Source organism: Mastomys coucha, unplaced genomic scaffold (assembly GCF_008632895.1).
Source record: "Mastomys coucha isolate ucsf_1 unplaced genomic scaffold, UCSF_Mcou_1 pScaffold22, whole genome shotgun sequence".
Classification (NCBI taxonomy): domain Eukaryota; kingdom Metazoa; phylum Chordata; class Mammalia; order Rodentia; family Muridae; genus Mastomys; species Mastomys coucha.
The window spans coordinates 203,418,725-203,437,479 of record NW_022196905.1 but is presented as its reverse complement, the minus strand read 5'-3'; the positions used below and the strand labels follow the sequence as shown (position 1 = coordinate 203,437,479).

Genomic DNA, 18,755 nt, shown 5'->3' with positions numbered 1-18,755 from the left:
GGGAATATCCGTTGTCTTGACGACAGGTCTGTGGGCCCGCCCACATCTGCCGTGCTGGGTGCTAACAATTTGAACCCTTACAATTTCTGAATTCTGCTGTCCTTGACATTGCAAGCAGCTCCTCTGAAGTGGAATCAGAGTCACAGGATAGATGGGCCCTGTCAACTGAATGGAAAAGAAGGCATGTCCCTTCTGAGACACTGGTCCAATGTTTCAGCCAAACCCTGGTAGCCACCAGACTGATGTGGCCATAAGCTCTGAAGGTTTTCTTTCTTTATCACACAGTAGCCTTGTAAGTTAGGTATGGTGGTGCACACCTTTAAACCCAGCATTCAGGAGTCAGAGGCAGGTAGATTTCTGAGAGTTTGAGGCCATTCTGATCTACAGAGCTAGATCCTGGCCAGCCAGAGTTATATGGTAAGACAATGTCTCAAAATATGGTAGTCTTGAAATTAATCTGTGCCTAATTTTCCATTCTCTTTTTTCTACATAAGTCCATCAGTAAAAAATTTACTTGCCCAAAGAAGAGCAAGGAATGTTGGGTACGCCCACCTGCTTCTCTAAGAGTGTTTAGTGCCACATTACCATCAGACTGGAAGGTCACCCTGATGGATTTATTTCATAGGAAAGGTAGTTTGAATATCGAGTGAGGACAGTGTGACCAGAAGAAGGTACAAATCAAATGTTTTCAATTTAAGGTCAGTTTTCACAACTGAATGCATAAAAGATATAGCAAAGAAACTCAGAAAATTGTCCTGCCTTAAAGTATTTTACTAACTATGGGAAATATTAAAATGGGTAATATTGTTCTTGTTTTTCAGACAGAGTCTAATGTAGCCCAGGCTGTCCTTGAATTTACTATGTGGCTAAGACTGACCTTGATCTTCTTGTCTCAGCTCCCAGTTTCTAAGATAACAGCTGTGGGGGCTAGAGAGATGGGTCAGGGGTTAAGAGCACTTGCTGCTCTTCCAGAAGTCATGAGTTCAATTCCCAGCAACCCCATGGTGGCTCACAACCATTTGTAATTGGATCTGGTGCTCCCTTCTGGTATGTCAGTGACAGTGTGTTGATATAAATAAGATAAATAAATAAATCTTAAAAAAGATTATTGGTGGCTAAAATATATACTTTTTAATTAATCACTTGTATATACATATATATACACACACACACAAATATATAAAATGCTCTTTAACTTAGCATATGCATATATTTTTAATTATCTCTATGAACTTGACCTCCATAAATCTTGAATTTTATCTGATTTGCCTAGTAAAGAGTTACTTTCTGCTATGTTACTTATTTTATGTAAAACATGCTGGAAAATGAAGATTAAACTTCCTAAATTGTTGTCAAAGGAAGTTTTATTTTTAAGGATTTTATATCAGTAAATAAAGAAGTAAAAATAGAAATTAGCAACAGAAAGTATAGGTGATGTAATTTAATAAAAGAGCACTAGGTATGTGTAGGAAACCTGCATATAAATCATAGCTCTTGATGTTAAATTACATTAACTTGCTCCCCTTACAATGCCTTTGAACTTAAGTCCTTTCATTTGCAACATGGGGAAAGTAATAGCTAGTTCATAAAACAGGTGAGGATTAAGTACACAGGGTCTATGTAAGCTGATAAGCTGTGTGATACAAATGAACATAAACAATATATTGTACCTGATTTGTTTCAGGAATGCATGTGGTAGATTCGGACATTTCTGTGCCCTTCCTGCAAGGATTTCATTACACACCTGGGGAATGGGGCACTAAACTCTTCAACTGTAAATATCAAAGTGTAATAAGCAAAATATTGTGTTAGTATTAAAGATGGAATTCTCCACATCTGGTGTAAAGAAGGCTTCTCATGAAGGATGATATTTGAGCTGAATCTTGACGTTGTGCAATTTTTTTTTTTCTTGGTAAAAAGGTGGAGCAACCATTTAGAGCCAAATAGCTAAGATAAAAGCTGGAGCTGTGAAAGGTCACGGCTTTCATGAAAGTCTGGGAAAGTGGGAATTGGTTCAATGTGAAAGGAGCAGAGGGTGGGTAAAAGTTTATGCCTTGGCAAGAAATGATCCTGAATAATACAGTGTCAAGAACCTTTAACACCCAGACTTTGAACTTGATCCTGTTTGTAGTGAGAAGGGGGCTTACTGTGGATTTAGAGCAGACTGTTGGCTAGATTGCAGTCATATCAAGATGTGTGAGATGTAAGTGGCCTGGTCCAGTAGGTGGAGGACAAGTGGGAACAGTGTGACTGTGGGCTCAGTGGAAGACCAGGGATGTATTAAGGCATGCTGGCATCTGGGTTACAGAAGAGAAAGATTAGGCTTTAAAGGCAGGAGGCAGCATAGAGGATCAGATTAGAAGGGTCTGGGCACTGGACCTGTCTCAGTTAGAAAAGTTCTTGTAAGAGTGTGGACCCTAGTTCTATTGCCAGCTTATGCTTGAGGCAGTGTGATGGTATACCCTTGCAATTCCAATGCTGTGTAAGCAGAGACAGGCAGACATGAACACATACACACGTGCACATATACTTGAACACATGTGCACACATACATAACCATGGATGTATCCATACATACTAAAGAAAGACAAAAAGAAAGGAAGAAAGAGAGAAAGAGAAAGAGACAGAGAGAGAAAGAAAGGAAGGAAGGAAGGAAAAAAGGGAGGAAGGGGGTAGAAGAAAGCTTAGAAATATAAGCCAAGTAAGAAATATAATATAATAACCAAGTTTGTGTTTTGAAAGTAAATAAATGATTTAAAATCCTTTTGACTTACATGTAATTCTTCATAGTTGGTCTTATTAACCCCTTTATGTTCAGGACATATATACATAAATGCACACACACACACACACACACACAAACTTGAGAACAACTTGTAAAGTCTCAGTGTTTACATTCAACAGGAGTCACATTATTATGGGCTAATTTAGAAAAAATTATTTTTTAAAGTAATCTTTTAGTGCATGAGTACTGAGTATAATCAGGTCTTGCTCATTCCTTGTTTAATTCTATTAATAGGTTTTAAGGGCATGAGGGGATAGTGCAGTTGATAAAGTGCCTTCTGTAAAGCTAAATTTGTGCCCACCGTTCACATGATGCTAGTAGTGTGGGACAGTGTTAATGGAAAACAGGTAGATGTATTGTCCCTAGAGTTCATTTGCTAGTTGACCTAGCCAAGTAGATGAGCTTCAAGTTCAGAACAAAAGAGCTAGTCTCTAAAAAGAAGGCCGACAGGAACTGTGGAATACATCTGAAGTTGATCACTGGCCTCCATCTATAGGTACATATGTAAATTTTTAAAAATCTTTACACATATGTTAGCAAACACATGAACATATGTATCATCCATTGCAACATATTCCTGTCCAATCACAGGCCTGTCACTGCATCTTAATTTGTATCTTACTACAAATTAAAACAATCTAAAACAAACGAAGTAAATTAAAATATTGTGTGAGTCTTGATTAGGACAATTCTATCTAGCCAAGTAGGAAAAGACACCCAAAATTTCCGTGTAGGCCACGCTAGAAAGAATATGCACTTCCTCCAGCTTGAGCCACAGACTTTTATTAATTAATATCTGTAAAAGCAGGCAATGCTTAGCACTGTACTTTATACTCTGGAGTTAGTGACTAATTCTCCCATCTTAGTACAAATTAAAACAATCTAAAACAAATAAAGTAAATTAAAATATTGTATGAGATCACATGTGCCTTCATGCTTGTTGATAACATTATTTCAACCTCACCTAAATTGTATACTTAGTCACTTTTTTTCAACCTTGTCTTTTGCTTATGTGGCATCAAAGAGAATTTCGTTCTTTTAATTTGTGGAAATGTAGCTGTGTTGTGTTAAGGTATTATAACCCCCACTCCTAATAGAACAATGCTATTCTGAAGTCTTAAGATAATTCCAATTATCATATTCAGCCTATTTGAAGCAGATCATGCAAATGAGGAGAGTTAGTAGTAGTGACTTGTGTAGGTGAATAGGGGTCAATTAGAAAGGTCACTCACTGACCCACACTGTGCTGTTCACACATTAATTATAGTTCCCTGTGAATTATACCATTGTATCATGCCACTCCTTCAGTTAAGATTGCTCTCTCTTTTCTTTTGAAACACAAGTGTTCTTTTCTGGGTGAACATGAGTCCTGAACATGAAAGATCATATCTGTTCATCAATATCCATACAAATCAGGATTTTGGTAAAAGTGCCTCGAAGGAAACTAGCCTGCTTTGCCAAGTGTGCTCCAATGATGCTCTTGTGCTTAAACTCTTGCATCGTCTCCATCATTGCCTGTAACACAGAGAAAGTCATTGCTGCTATTGATCCACCATTGGTTAGAGACTGGAAAATTTTCTTGTCTAGAAATTTTCATACCTAGGAAATCTGAAGCAAACACTAAGAACCAATACCAACAGTACGACTTGAGTGAAATGACTGTGGAGTGATGGGATAGGCGGTGAGGTCTTAGTGAGGGAGGCAGGAGGGAGCCAACCACAACCGAGCTTGCAAGAAGAAGACATACAGAAACATACTATTCCATAAGCTAAATTTAAATAAATTTGAAAGAAAAGCCCTACTGAAAATACCCAAATGATCCAGTGGCTTTCCAGAACAAAGCTTGTGGATATTTATTGGAATGTGTATTCATTCATGTGATGTTCAATCAGTATTGAAGCATTGTTTTAAAAGGGAAAAAAAAAAAACAGAAAAATTCACAATGTTTATCATGAAATAAATAAATGGCTGACTGAATTATGGTACATTTTCAGGAGAGACCATAAGGAAGATATTGTAAAAATTAGTTATTTCATGTTGGATAACCTGTTGTTGTGTTCTTTCTTGGGGAAGACTGTTTTCCCACTCTCAGCATTCCTTGACTATCTATAGTTCTTAGTGTAGGATTGACATCTTAGTGGCTTCCCCTACCTATTTTGACATAAAAATATATGTTCAATTAGCATTATACAGATCGAGAAGGCTCTCTCTATATATATATTTATATTATGTATACGTAATATGTATGTACATATATTCATGTGATAATGATTAATGTAAAAGGAGCCCATGAAATTGAATGAAAGCAAAGAAGGGTATAAAACAGGGTTCGGGGGAGGAAAGGGAATGGAGAAATGATGTAATTATATTATAATCTCAAAAACAATGAAAGAAAAAGTTGAAAGAATTAGTTAAGCATATTTGTTTTGATCTGTAGGAATATTGACAATACATTACATAAAAGGAAAAGTTTTCTAAAACATGCGTTTTACAATAAAATATTTATTTTTATGTTGTTCATTTATGAATGATAGAGAAGGAAATAGCAAAACACTTGAAAGGAGATCTGCCCAAGTATTAATGTTTGTTACCCGAGGATCCGAGGATGAAATTAGCATGGCCCAGAAGCTTTATGATTTAAAAAAAAATCACGTAAATGTAATGGTTGGGAGAAGTACATACAGATGACTTCAAACATTTTTAACAACTTAACATTCTTAGGAGAATAATATAAAGAGCTAGTGGAAACACTAAGTATTTTATAATGCATGATTGTAGGTCAGGGTTATTCATTTGAATGAATGCTTATATTATGATTGTAAATGTGACATGTGCACAGGAACTGACAAGAACTGCAGTTTTTATTATAGGTCTAAATATGTGCGTGCTTATTGTATGGTGTACATGCATGTATGTGTTCATTTTTTTATTAGATGTTTTCTTTATTTACAATATCTTTTTCCCAGGTTCCCCTCCAAAAAATAAAATAATAAAATAAAAAAAAAAACAAAAACTAAAACAATCCCCTGTTCCCTCCCCCCTTCCCCTGTTCACCATCCCTCCTGTATGTGTTCATTTTTTTATGTAAGTACACACACTATTACATATACAAATTTTTAGAGACATAGATTAGCAAACAAGGTTTTAAATTGAGTAAAATCAATAGATCTATTTTATAGGACACTTGAGTATATAAGGTAATACAAACCTAATGCATTGTAAAGTTTAAAAAAGACAGGATGCCAAAGATGTTTTAAAGGCCAGCAGCAGTAAGGAAAGTATACTGCTTTGATTTTAACTTGTTTTGTATTTGAGAAATGAATGGAACTGAGGAAGTGATTTAATTATATTATGTTCTCAAAAATTTTAAAATACAGCGTATGAGACGCATCGTAAAGTTTTTTGGTGGACAGTTAAATGATTTAGCAGAAAAGTATAGTATTATTTAATTTAAAAAGAAGAATCACTTTGAACTTAATTATTGTAACTTCTCAATAACAGGACTATAGTATGCTAATCACCAAGCTTTGGTACTTAGTATGGTCCCACTTTGAATTAAGTTCACACTTTAGGATAAGTTACATGAGGTGACTGAGAGTCATTTTTTTTTTCAGCTTCTTTCTTCCTTCCTTCCTTTCTTTCTTTCTTTCTTTCTTTCTTTCTTTCTTTCTTTCTTTCTTTCTTTCTTTCTTTCTTTCTTTCTCTCCTTCTTCCTTCCTTCCTTTCTTTCTTTTTATTAGATGTTTTCTTTATTTACATTGCAAATTTTATCCCTTCTGAAAACCCCTCTATCCCATCCCTCCTCTCCTAGCTCACTAACCCACCCACTCCTGCTTTCCTGTCCTGGCATTCCCCAACATCAAACCTTCACAAGACCAAGGGCCTCTCCTCTCATTGATGTCCCACTAGACCATCCTCTGCTACATATGCGGCTGGAGCCATAGGTCCCTCCATGTGTACTCTTTAGTTGGTGATTTAAACCCTGGGAGCTCTGGGATTATTAGTTGGTTCATGTTGTTGTTCCTCCTATGTGACTGCAAATCCCTTCATCTCCTTGGGTTCTTTATCTAACTCCTCCATTGGGCACTTTATGCTCAGTCCAATGGATGACTGTGAGCATCTACTTCTTTATTAGTCAGGCACTGGCAGAGCCTCTCAGGAGACAGCTGTATCAGGCTCCTGTTAGCCAGCACTTGCTGGTATTCACAATAGTGTCTGGGTTTGGTAACTGTATATGGGGTGATCCTTGCTGGGACAGTCACTGGATGGGCTTTCCTTCAGTTTCTGCCCCAAACTTTGTCTCTGTATTTCCTATCATGGGTATTTTGATCTCCCTTCTAAGAAGGACCGAAGTATCCACACCAATGGCTTGTGCTGTAAGATCAAGAATCCACAAATGGGACCTCATAATATTGCAAAGCTTCTGTAAGGCAAAGGACACTGTCAATAGGATAAAACAGCAACCAACAGAATGGGAAAAGATCTTTACTAACCCTGTATCCAATAGAGGGCTAATATCCAATATGTACAAAGAACTCAAGAAAATTTACTCCAGAGAATCAAATAACCCTATTAAAAGTGGGGTACAGAGCTAAACAAAGAATTCTCAACTGAGGAATACCAAATGGCTGAGAAGCACCTAAAGAAACATTCAACATCTTTAGTTATCAGGGAAATGCAAATCAAAACAACCCTGAGTTTTCACCTCACAGAATGGCTAAAATCAAAAACCCAGGTGACAGCAGATGCTGGCGAGGTTGTGGAGAAAGAGGAACACTCCTTCACTTCTGGTGGGATTGCAATCTGGTACAACCACTCTGGAAATCAGTTTGGTAGTTCCTCAGAAAACTGGACATAGTACTACCTGAGGACCTAGCTATACAACTCTGGGGCATATACCCAGAGGATGCTCCAACATGTAATAAAGACACATGTTCCACTATGTTCATAGCAGCCTTATTTATTATAGCCAGAAACTAGAAACAACCCAGATATCCCTCAACAGAGGAATGGATACAGAAAATGTGGTACATCTACACAATGGAGTACTACTCAGCTATTAAAAACAATGAATTTATGGAATTCTTAGGGAAATGGAAGGATCTGGAGAATATCATCCTGAGTGAGGAAACCCAATCACAAAACAACATACATGGTATGCACTCTCTGATAAGTGAATATTAGCCCAAAAGCTCAGAATACCTAAAATATAATCCACAAACCACAAGAAATTTAAGAAGAAGGAAGACCACAGTGTGGATACTTGTCAGTTTCTTTAATTTTCTTTTTCCCATTGTCATATTGTCCATGGAATGGTCCCATTAAGGAATCAGAATCACTTCCAATGTCAGTTTTATTGATGTGAGTTTGCCTTAAAGCTGTTTCATGTTCTTTCAAAATTAGTAAGCATCTATTTCAGTAATTGGTTGAAGCTAAAGCATATGAAATAAAAGGCTAAAAAATTCTGATGGCATGAATATATGTGTGTATATACATATATATATACATGTATATTCACATATTTAAATATATTCAGTTTTGAATTCTCAATTAAATACACACACCCATTCACACACACACCTCATAAATAGGTGTATGAGCTGCCTTTGAGTAAATAGAAATGACTGGACCACAATCAGCACTATTTCTCTAGTAATTTATGTTTACCAAGGAACTTTCATGTATCAAGAAAAATATTCAACCTTTTATGACAAATATTATTATTCTTCCTTTTAAAAGATAAATCTTAGTTTTAGAGAAACTGAATGGCTTTCATACATATTCAGTATCCAGAGCTTCCGATTTCAAATCTATTTTTCATAATGTTTTCCTTTAATGTTTAAAGGAAAGAGAAGAAAGTACCATCACATGTTAATTATAATTAAATTAGGTAAGGAAAGCTTAAAATTAAACTTTAGTGATGAGAGGCTAGATTATGAAGCTCCATATGTGTCAAAGACTATATGTGAGGTGGGAAAGGGGCAAGAGCAGAAGTAGAGATAAGAAAGGCTCTGTGTAAGTAGACTGCACATGAGCTCATGGAACTGCTCAGCTCCTGCCTATGGTTTGAAGGCAGAAACACTTAAGTATATTAGTGAGCCTAACGTAAGACTTTAAAAGGGAGAGAAATAAATGGTAATGTTGATGATAAATAGACAATTGAACATTTGAATTTAAGGTTCATAGGAGAATCTGGGCTTGAGAGCTGAACCTAGAATGTTATTCACAGTGGTAGTTTTGGACTTCTTCAGTGGGGAGATGGTTGTTAGTAATGAGACAAGTGATCCAGGATCTCTGTTGTGGGACACAGCAGTGTCTTATATAATGGAGATGAGGAGGTACCAATATAGAGCCTGATATTATTAAAATTGTTTTAAGATAACTGAACTTAAGCCAGTCAGAATGGAAAAAAACTGTAGTTATGATAAAATATAGACAACATTTTCCCTGGCCATGCCCAGAACTTCATACTATAAAAAACATGATACATGTAAGTAAAGTCCAGTTTTTTTCTTACTGATAAGTACTTTTAGTTGTGTAAAAAATGTTTATTTAGTTTATTTATTTTAATTTTCTTCTTATCTCCTTCTCCTCTTCCTTATGAAGAAACTGGTACAAAAGAAAGTGGAAAGTTACTTGTGATTTTATAATAACAGCACTTTTTTTTTTAATCCCAGTATGACATGCTCTGGTCCATGCTGACAAATGTATAAATAAATTTCTAGAGTGATGATGTATTTATGAGCAGAAACAATCAGTGGTCACAATAGAGTAGCAAAGTAACAGACACTGGGAGCCACAGAAGAGTGAGTAACACACATGCTGGTGTGCTCTATGAGACACTGGGAGCCACAGAAGAGTGGGGAACACATGTGCTGGTGTGCTCTATTAGATAGACACAGCTATAGGCTGCAACATTAGCTGAGAGAAAACATGGGTGCTAGGCCTGTCTGCTTAGGTTTCTGAAAGCTCGAACCCAGTTTCTCAAGGCTAGCATTGCAGAGCACATGCCTTTCACAAAGAAAGGATTTGCATGCTCATTAAAAAGTCTCAGAGGACACAGACTCTAGACTTACTGTACTTCCGGGTTCAGGTTAGGCTGAGCACGGCAGGAAGAACACACCTCCTTTTAGCACAGATGATTTGTTTATGGTTAGGATATGTTACTTCCTTTAATTTAGTAGCAAAATTGAGAAATGGGAAATAATTGAAGTGAAAATTCACTTAAAAACTTTTTAGACATCAGTAGAAAGATACAGACCATATCTATGTGGCCTCTAAATGTTAGTTGCTACTTTTATAAAGTTTGACCAGAGTCCCTAAAACAAAATAATGTCTACATCCTGTGATGCTAAATGGGGCCACATGTTCCAGAATATGGAATATTTTTGTACCTAAAATATAAAGGCAAATGTTTGTAGTAATGTATTAAAGGTTATCTGGTGACTCAAATTCAGTGATATGCCCTACTGTTATAATGCAATGCAGCTCAGAATTAAGTTTGTTAATAATGTACTATGCAAATAATCACATTGGTCACTTGAAATAATTCTTGTTAATACTCATTATTCAATTTACCTATGCAAATACTTGGGGATTTATTAAGATTAACTAACATTACCATCACTATACAGCTATTATCTAGCTTGAGATGTCAGATTCACTATGGAGATGGAGTTGCAGGCAACTGTGAGCCACACAACACAAGAGCTTGGAATCAAGCAAGGTTCATCTGCAAAACCAGAATGCACACTTTTAAAGATTATTATTATTTTATCATATATAATGTCCCAATTGAAGTTTGTCTTCCCTCTTCTTCTTTCAGTCTCTCTTTCTGATCTCCTCTCTTCATCCGGCCTCTCTCCTCCAGATCCACTCCTCCTTCATTTCCCTTCAGAAATGAACAAGACTCTCAGGGTTCTCAGCCAAACACGGCATATCATTTTGTAGTAAGACTAAGCACAGCCACTCCTATGAAGGCTGGACTAGGCAACTCTGTAGAAAAGGGGTCTGCAAAGAAGACAAAAGAGAGCCCCAATGTTATGTGTTCCACAAAGCCACCAAGCTACACAACCATAATTTACATGCATACTTAACCACTGAACCATCTCTCTAGCCATCTCATGCCCATCTTCATTGCTGAATACATCTCTCTTTTGTCTTTTGATGATGTATTCTTTCTGTGACATGTTACATTTGATGATTCACTTTAGGATGCTCAGAAAGAGAAACCAGGGTCAGTTTGACTTTTGTCAAGTTTCTTCATTTTAAATCTTCTCATCTTTCTTTTCAAGGTAGTTGTTCAACTTAGTGCCCCACCCCTGCCTCACATGAAATAACCCACCTGCAGACCTGTAAATGCATGGCTTCAACTTTAATGTTCTGAGGCTTAAATGTGCTATAATACATGGATCTGTTTAGCAGTATTTCTTTTTGCTACAGAGACACTAAAGCCAAGGAAGTCCTTAAACATGGCATTTTCTCCATAGAGAGAAAACAATAGTTTTTCTGATAGAGGTATCTTTTTCCTGGTTTAATAAGTCTCCCAAGGGTTTTTCTGGTCCTAATGTATTCTCTCATTTAGATGACTGGACTTGACACTCCTAAGGAGGACTTCAGTTTCTCCTTTAATTATCATGCTAGTGCTGGCTCAATCCTTTCTTGCTTATACTTCTTATACCAAAACTTGATTAGCTTTCCTTCCTCTTCTCCTTAGGCACCCAGTCTCTGTGACCCATGTCTGTTGTGTTTAAATCTGCCTGAAGGAGTTTCTTAAATTGATAGGTTCTGAAGTATAGAAAAGGGTGCAGGCTTCCTGTCCTGATTGGACCTAGAAATCAGTGTTGAGATGAATGCTACTTTGCTTATCTAGTCCAGGAAGCTTAGCCTTACCTGAGGTAAGCTCCCATAGAGATTTTCTTAGTTCAGTGGTTTGAGAGGTTAAGAAGGAAAGACTAAGCAAAATATTATTATATGTCATAGTTTTGTGTATTATTTCATTATAGAATCTTGCTAAGGAACTTTAGCAAGGTTGAGTAAATTGAGAGTAAATTATAACAAGAATGCATTGTAGATGCCAGAGAGTGTATCTGTTAGTACTTACAATTGTGTGAGGACATCATAGCTAATTAGGTTTAGAATTATGTATCCCACAGTGGTCCTCATCTTACCATATAATAAATGAAAACCTTTTGGATTGAGTTCCTGCCTTTTTCCATCTCTAATCATCATACTACTTTAATTATGCTTTGGAGTCCACAAGCAAAACTTTTATTCAAATAATGATTATGCCACACACAGTGTGAATGAAGCCCATGTTTATTGCAAACCATTCCTGAACTACAAGATTTTGTCCAAATTTCCCAATACATACTTATCTTAACAAATTCACGTCATTTTAAGAAAATAGTGTTCAACATTTGTTGAGATGAAAATCTCCAAGAAACTAAAGCTAATTGTATTTGATCTTATAAATATTTAATAAATCTCAATGTATGCTAAACATCATTTAGATGCTAGAGAAACCATGTTGCCATGCTCTCACAAATGTTAGTAGTGGGAGAGAGCCTTTTTTAAGCTGAGTTTACTTGGATAACTCTCCGTGCTATTTTTTTTCCTGAGACAGACCACATGGATTACTTTTGAACTACTGGCTTAATTACAGAGAACTCCTAAAAGTATATAAAATGATATATAATTTACTCACCTGAGCAGCGTACAGGTCAAAGCAGATCTTGCTTCGGCATGAAAATCTAGTTGAAAATGTGTTAATATTGTGTTCCCAGGCTCTAACCCCATTTTACTGAGTCCATCCACCCTGTGTCTCACCCTTAATTTGCAGTCATGAAAAATAATAGCTGTCTCACAGTAGCCAATTAAACTGAGGTATTATATAGAGGATTTATATATCAGGCTATCTCCAGTTTGTATAATCAATGGGTAAATTAATGAATGACAAGAAAGCCCATGGGTAAAAATCTGAATAATTCTCCTGTATATTTAATCATTTATTGCAGCATCAAGAGATTGTAGATAGACTTTAGAAATGCCCAATTATCTTATACATTCACTACACTCATTAGATGATGTTTTCTGTCAGTTTTTGTAATCTGTTGGTATGTGTGCAATGTTTATAGGGTTGTTTTCTTCTTACTATTTCAGAGGTTCTCCTCACAATATTTACCTGTGCATACTTGGTAAATCTTTGAGCTTACCTATGGTTTCTTTTTTTCAGATTTTATTTCTAAGTAAGTTACATCTATCTGTCTGTCTGTCTGTCAGTATGTCTATCATCTATCTATCATCTATCTGTCTGTCTGTCTATCTCATGTGTAGCTTCATTAGGATTTTAGATAATATATAACATGGAAAATGTATTCTCTGAAATAGTTTTACATTAAAAATATACAATGAAAAGTGTGAGTATATGTCTACCTGCTAAGTAGAACTACTACTTAGTAAAATAGTACATGTGTGGATGGAAAGAAGTGAGGAGGAGCATCTGTGAATGTTTGTTGGTAGTCATTCAGATCCACAGAGTACTCTGATTTCTGGGAAGATCATATGAGGACGTGAGGACCAAGCGAGCTCAGGGCTAGCTGAGAGAAACTTCATGATCGCGCCTTCACACCAGGACACCTAGTGTGGATAATGACAGTGTCTGTGCAGAGGTGTGGTATTGCAGACTTTACCTGTAGGCTAGCAGCTCCTAACATTTAACAGGTTCTGTCAGAGATTCTTTCATTTTTTTTTTTTCTTTTTTTCAGACACTAAAACCTTCATTATGCCTGGCGTTGCCAAGGGCATGCCCTTCGTGTCTATGGGAACTGTTCTGTTCTTGTGCTCTAAATCCTTTGGAGATGACACAGGATAGGTAGGTCAGGCAGATCCTGAGAATGAAGAGGATTTTTTGAGACCATGAAGGGCACTGATCTTGGGGCATTGTTAAATTAAGCTGTAGGCAAACTCAGCCAGGCTTTGCCTCAGGGAGATAGATGATCGATCGATAGATGATGATGACAATGAAGATAGATAGATAGATAGATAGATAGATAGATAGATAGATAGATCATAGAGAAGGTCAGACCTAGTGGCACACAGATGTACAGATACACACACACTTACACACACACATACATGAGAGAGAGAGAGAGAGAGAGAGAAAGAGAGAGAGAGAGAGAGAGAGAGAGAGAAAGAGAGAGAGAGAGAGAAAGAGAGTTGTAGCAGAAATGATCATTCTTCTACACATAGACAACTCCACTGTCATAGTAGACATCTGCCATGAGTTAACATCTTATTTGGGAAGGAACTGGCCTGAATGTAGGAAGTCTTCCTTCAGTTTGTGACTAGAGCTTTGCCCTATATAGAAAATATGGATTGTTATCCAAAATCATTTTACAGAGAAAATCCAGGGTGGCCCTAAGGATGATAAACAAACAAGCCAATTCCCATTCACTAGTGAAGCTTTCAGATTTGTGGCAATTGACCTGGATTCCTGTGTCAGTGAAAGGCTTTCCTCCACAGCCAGATGCTTGGGATACAGGATTCTAGAGCATCCTAGACATCATTGGGGATGGTGCCCCCTCCCCCACTTAAGGAGCTGCAAGCTCTAGGAACCTTCACAGGTCAAGGGGACCTTTTGAGAACCAAGGTCTTTGTTACCTTCCCTTTTTTTTTTAAGACTAGAGATTTTATTTTAGAAGTATAAAGGATGGAGGCATAATATATTTGGCATTTTAAATTTAGGTTTGTTTTATTTAAATTTAATGTTAATTTCATACTGTGTTTGAGTAAGAACAATACAGATCTGTATCTGTGTCTCCAGTCAGATATCCTGTAGTACAAATTAGTTTCAAGTTACACATACTGAACAAAAGAGGTTGAGGGAGCAGCGAAGGAGGAGGGGAAGAGGGAAGAGGAACAGAGTTGAACAATGCACCTATTCTCCTTTAATTTTGTTATCCATCTTGGCTTCTGTTATTCAAAAGACAACTAAAGGCAAGAGAATGCACCTCGAACCCCTCTGTTTTAAATACTTGAAGTGTATGTAATATAGGAAAAAGGATTGTAATAAATGACAGGTAGCATGCTGAGATATTTAGGGGTTATGCTGATGCTAGTTGATTTCCTTTGAAAAGGGCCCAGACCGAGGTGGATTGATAGATACATGATGAAGCAAATGGGGAAACATACCAGGGTAAAATGCATGTAGAGGGCCTATGTGGTTTATTGTATAATCATTTCAACCTTTCACAATTATTTCCATTTTACAATAAATTATTGAGGAAAGTGGGACATAATGTTGTTGTTGATAGCTGAAGAAAGGAAAGTTTCTACAGAGTAAGATGAAAGGCATCTGCAGTGTCTGAAGTGGTTTGAAGAGGAAATAGCACCCTGTCAGACCTTTGGGAAGTTATAGTGTTAAACCCATGAATGTAAATCGTCATGGTCTCCTAAACCTATTGGTTTGTTTTCTCCAATTTGCATTTTGACTTTGGGCAGCTTCTCCAAACTGCTGGGATTAGTTTACGATGTGGAATGAAACTTTGTTCTGGTGGATAAACCTCAGAGCTATCAAGGCTGTGCATTTGCTGAAGCTGGAAAGATCACTTCACAAAATGGTTCTCAAGCTGTGAGTCAAGACCCATTTGGGGCGTCAACTGAGCCTTACACATCACAGGCATCCTCTATCAGATATCCTTCACATTGGATATTTATAATTCATAACAGTAGCAAAATTACAGTTATGAATTAGCAACAAAAATATTTTTATGGGTCTCTACAACAGGAAGATTTGTATTGAAGGGTCGCAGCATTAGGAAGGCTGAGAACCCCTGTGTTAGAGGTTAAGAGTACTTACTGCTCTTGCAGAGGACATCAGTTCAGTTCTTAACATCTGCAGGGCGGCTCACAACCGTCAACCAACTGTGACTCTAGTTTCAGGGGATTCAATGCCTTTTTATAACCTCCTTGGGCACCTGTCATGTACATGACACAAAGGCAAAACACATACACACACACACACATACACACACACTAAATCTAAAACAAATGAAGAGATCACATTCCCTGAGATGAGAATGGGGAGTATCAAACTTGTATATCTGGAGCACCCTTGAACTAGACTAGTCTGCAGTCTTAATCAGAGATGAGGAGAAGCACACTGGTACATCTAGTTGGTTACTCCAAGTTTTAAGCAGTATGTATTAATTTCATTCTATACTTCATAATTAAACAGTATATTTCCATTAAACCAGTTTAGCTATCAGGATATAGTACGTTTTTAAAGGCATCATAGAATATGAAAAAAAACCAATATATTCTAAATTGGAGGTTTTTTTTCAAATATTGAAATTAAATACTATTTAGTCTTACTGTTATTTACAGTCTATAAAATTCATATTTCATAAACAGCTAACTGATTTTCTATACAGTATAGTAGCATGTTTAAGACTGGGAAATGTATTATGGTCATAAAAGTTAAATTTTCACCTTGGATGGCAGCATGGAGAATGGATTTATAACCCACTTATGACTCATCCTTTGGAGGAGTGCCATTTATTCTCGGCATCCTTAACTTGTCTGGCTATGGTGGGATGATGGTATAGCCTCAAACAGCTTGTGGCAAAACATGGATGCAGAGTTAGCGCCTCTCTTGTAGGCCTTGTTTAAAACACTCACTCTGGGATACTCCTGTGCTTCTCTACCTCCAGGCCGACCACTGCTCTATGCAGTGTTGGGGCAATACCTGGGCAGCCTGAGCCCTTGAAGTTCAAGAAGGAACATCTGGACTTCTCATGATGGGAGGTCAGAGGCAATGTAAGTGACTTCCTAATTTGGGGGGCTAAATCCCTTCAGTGTCTGAGGTCTGTACAATGTTAGCCATAGAAGTGGTCTTTCCTGTGTGTTTAACATCATCATACCCTGATAAATTACCATTGGCCTCAGATTTAGAAGAGTATCTCTGCTGTCTGTCTGGCGAAAGCATAGTTTAAAGGTAGGACACACTTCATCTTGGTTTCCTTTGTGTTATTTGGACTATTTTCATTTTTCTGAAGTCTGAACAAATGGTAAGTGGGAATTCTTTATCATTTAGGTTACTATCAAATTTCCTGGCAACTTAAATATTGTTGCTAAGTATTGTAGTTCAATGAAGCTTTAGGTGTTTCCAATAATGTTAGTTAATGAAGTCCGAATCATCAAAGGATTTTCCAAAGTTAAAGAAGCTGGGTTTGATGGTGATCCAAGCTGCTCAGAGGATGCATTCTGAGGAAGATTACAGGTTCAAGCTCCACCTGGGCTGTGGAGCAAGTTCATGGCATCTTGGCAACTCACTGAAATTGCAGCTATAAGTGAAAACAGGGCTAGAAACCTCAGTTCCAGAGCATCTGAGCAGCGTATGTAAGGGCCTTGGTAATGTCAACATAAAGAAGGAGTAATCGAGTGGAAAGGATGTTTGCTTTTGATAAATTGCATGGGACCAAAATTAAGGTCTTTCCTTTAGAAAAACTAATTAAGCTGTGATTTTTTTTCATTTAATTATCATTTTCATTAAAAGCAGAGGTAGAACCGGAAATATTAGAATACCATCAAGTTGTATTTTCATCAAGTCCTAGGACTCTAAATCTCATTGCAAATGATTATGTAACTGTTTGTAAGCTGTTTGGTAGCACGTGCTCTCATGCAGTTGGATTCCTGAACTTTTGTGCAATGTCAGACGTTTTGACTGTGTGAAAGGAAGACAAAACTCTGCAGGAAAGATGAGCATTAGCTTCATCTCTTCTAGTTTCTTGGATCTGACTTTTAAGTAGATTTGAGGAATTAGGTGAGAGGTGAGTGATCATTTTCCTCCTGTCTACTTTCCTTAACGAATCTGTCCAGCAACCTATTAAAGTTGAAAGCACTGGGCATAGTAGGCAGCTTGCTCTAAGACTCCCAGGCACACTTCAGGTTCATGTTTCCACACCTCTGAGGCATTAGCTGCAAGATATTTCCTTGCCAACCTAGGCTCAGTTGTGAGGAGTAAACAAGGCTATATCTGTGAAAGAAGTTTCGTTAACTCTAAAACCTGATAATTTTTTTTTTTGTTAATCCTTCAGAGATGACACTTAGAAAAAATGAAAATTATCTGCCTATTTTATACAATGACTTTAGAGACTTAACTATTCTCTTTATGTGGTTTCACTAAAAAACCCAGCAAGAGAAAAAAAAAAGTAATTACCGTATAATGCCCATATGGAATGCATGGGGTGCCATCACAATATGTAAGAAAAGCAACTTTAGTTAGCATGGTGGGTCCTGGAGTCAGGCTCTCCTTGATTTCCTCTGTAACTTTCACTTCATCCTCCTTTCTCACCAGTCCTCCCACTTTTTACAGTTTCCCAACATTAGTTAGTCAATTTTTCCTCTTTGACTGTGGATCTTAAGTTTTTACCCCACAAATCCTTTTTCTCCGTAATCATGTTACTTATATTTGCCCTGGCAGGCTTTTTCCAAAAGCATTTTTTGACATCCTTCCCTTGATAGTTTATAGTGAGACAAGGTGAAGTTCTAAACTGCTGGACCAGAACAAAAGGAGAGCAGCCATAGCTTCCCAGTGAGCAGTGGAGTGCTGACAGGTGTGTATGGTCACAATTAAGCCTGGGCGGCTCTGTGGTTTACATCCCTAGCTGAGTTTGCCACACTTTCAATGGACTTTCTCAAGCCACACCAGCACATGTTTTGTATGGGGTGACTCATACAAAAAAAGAAAAGAAGAGAAGCATAGAAAGTAACGTAGGAAAAGAAACCAAACTGTTTGAGAAAAGAAACATATAGAGACCTAAAAGAAGGAGGAGCATGCTCTTAGATGCAAAAGGCTGTTGCATGAAAGAGAGACAAAGAAACTCCTTTATTTCTGCTGTGGCTGCTCAGAACTGATTTCAAAAATGCTGACAGCCACTCTGGGTCGCCAGGAAAGAGTGCACTCCAA

General features: G+C 37.3%; 1 protein-coding gene across 2 annotated transcripts in view; it reads left to right on the top strand.

The window, feature by feature from the left end:
- Nucleotides 1-18,755, top strand: part of Tll1 (tolloid like 1) — a 196,027-nt gene that overhangs the window by 12,912 nt on the left and 164,360 nt on the right. The window contains exon 1 of one of the 2 annotated variants that reach the window (XM_031339940.1): nt 16,571-16,603. The exons of the other annotated variant lie outside the window; for it this stretch is intronic. Coding sequence (XP_031195800.1) covers nt 16,582-16,603 — 22 coding nt within the window. The 5' untranslated portion in view covers nt 16,571-16,581. Of the gene's footprint in view, nt 1-16,570; nt 16,604-18,755 lie in introns of those variants that run through there. 2 annotated transcript variants of the gene reach the window in all.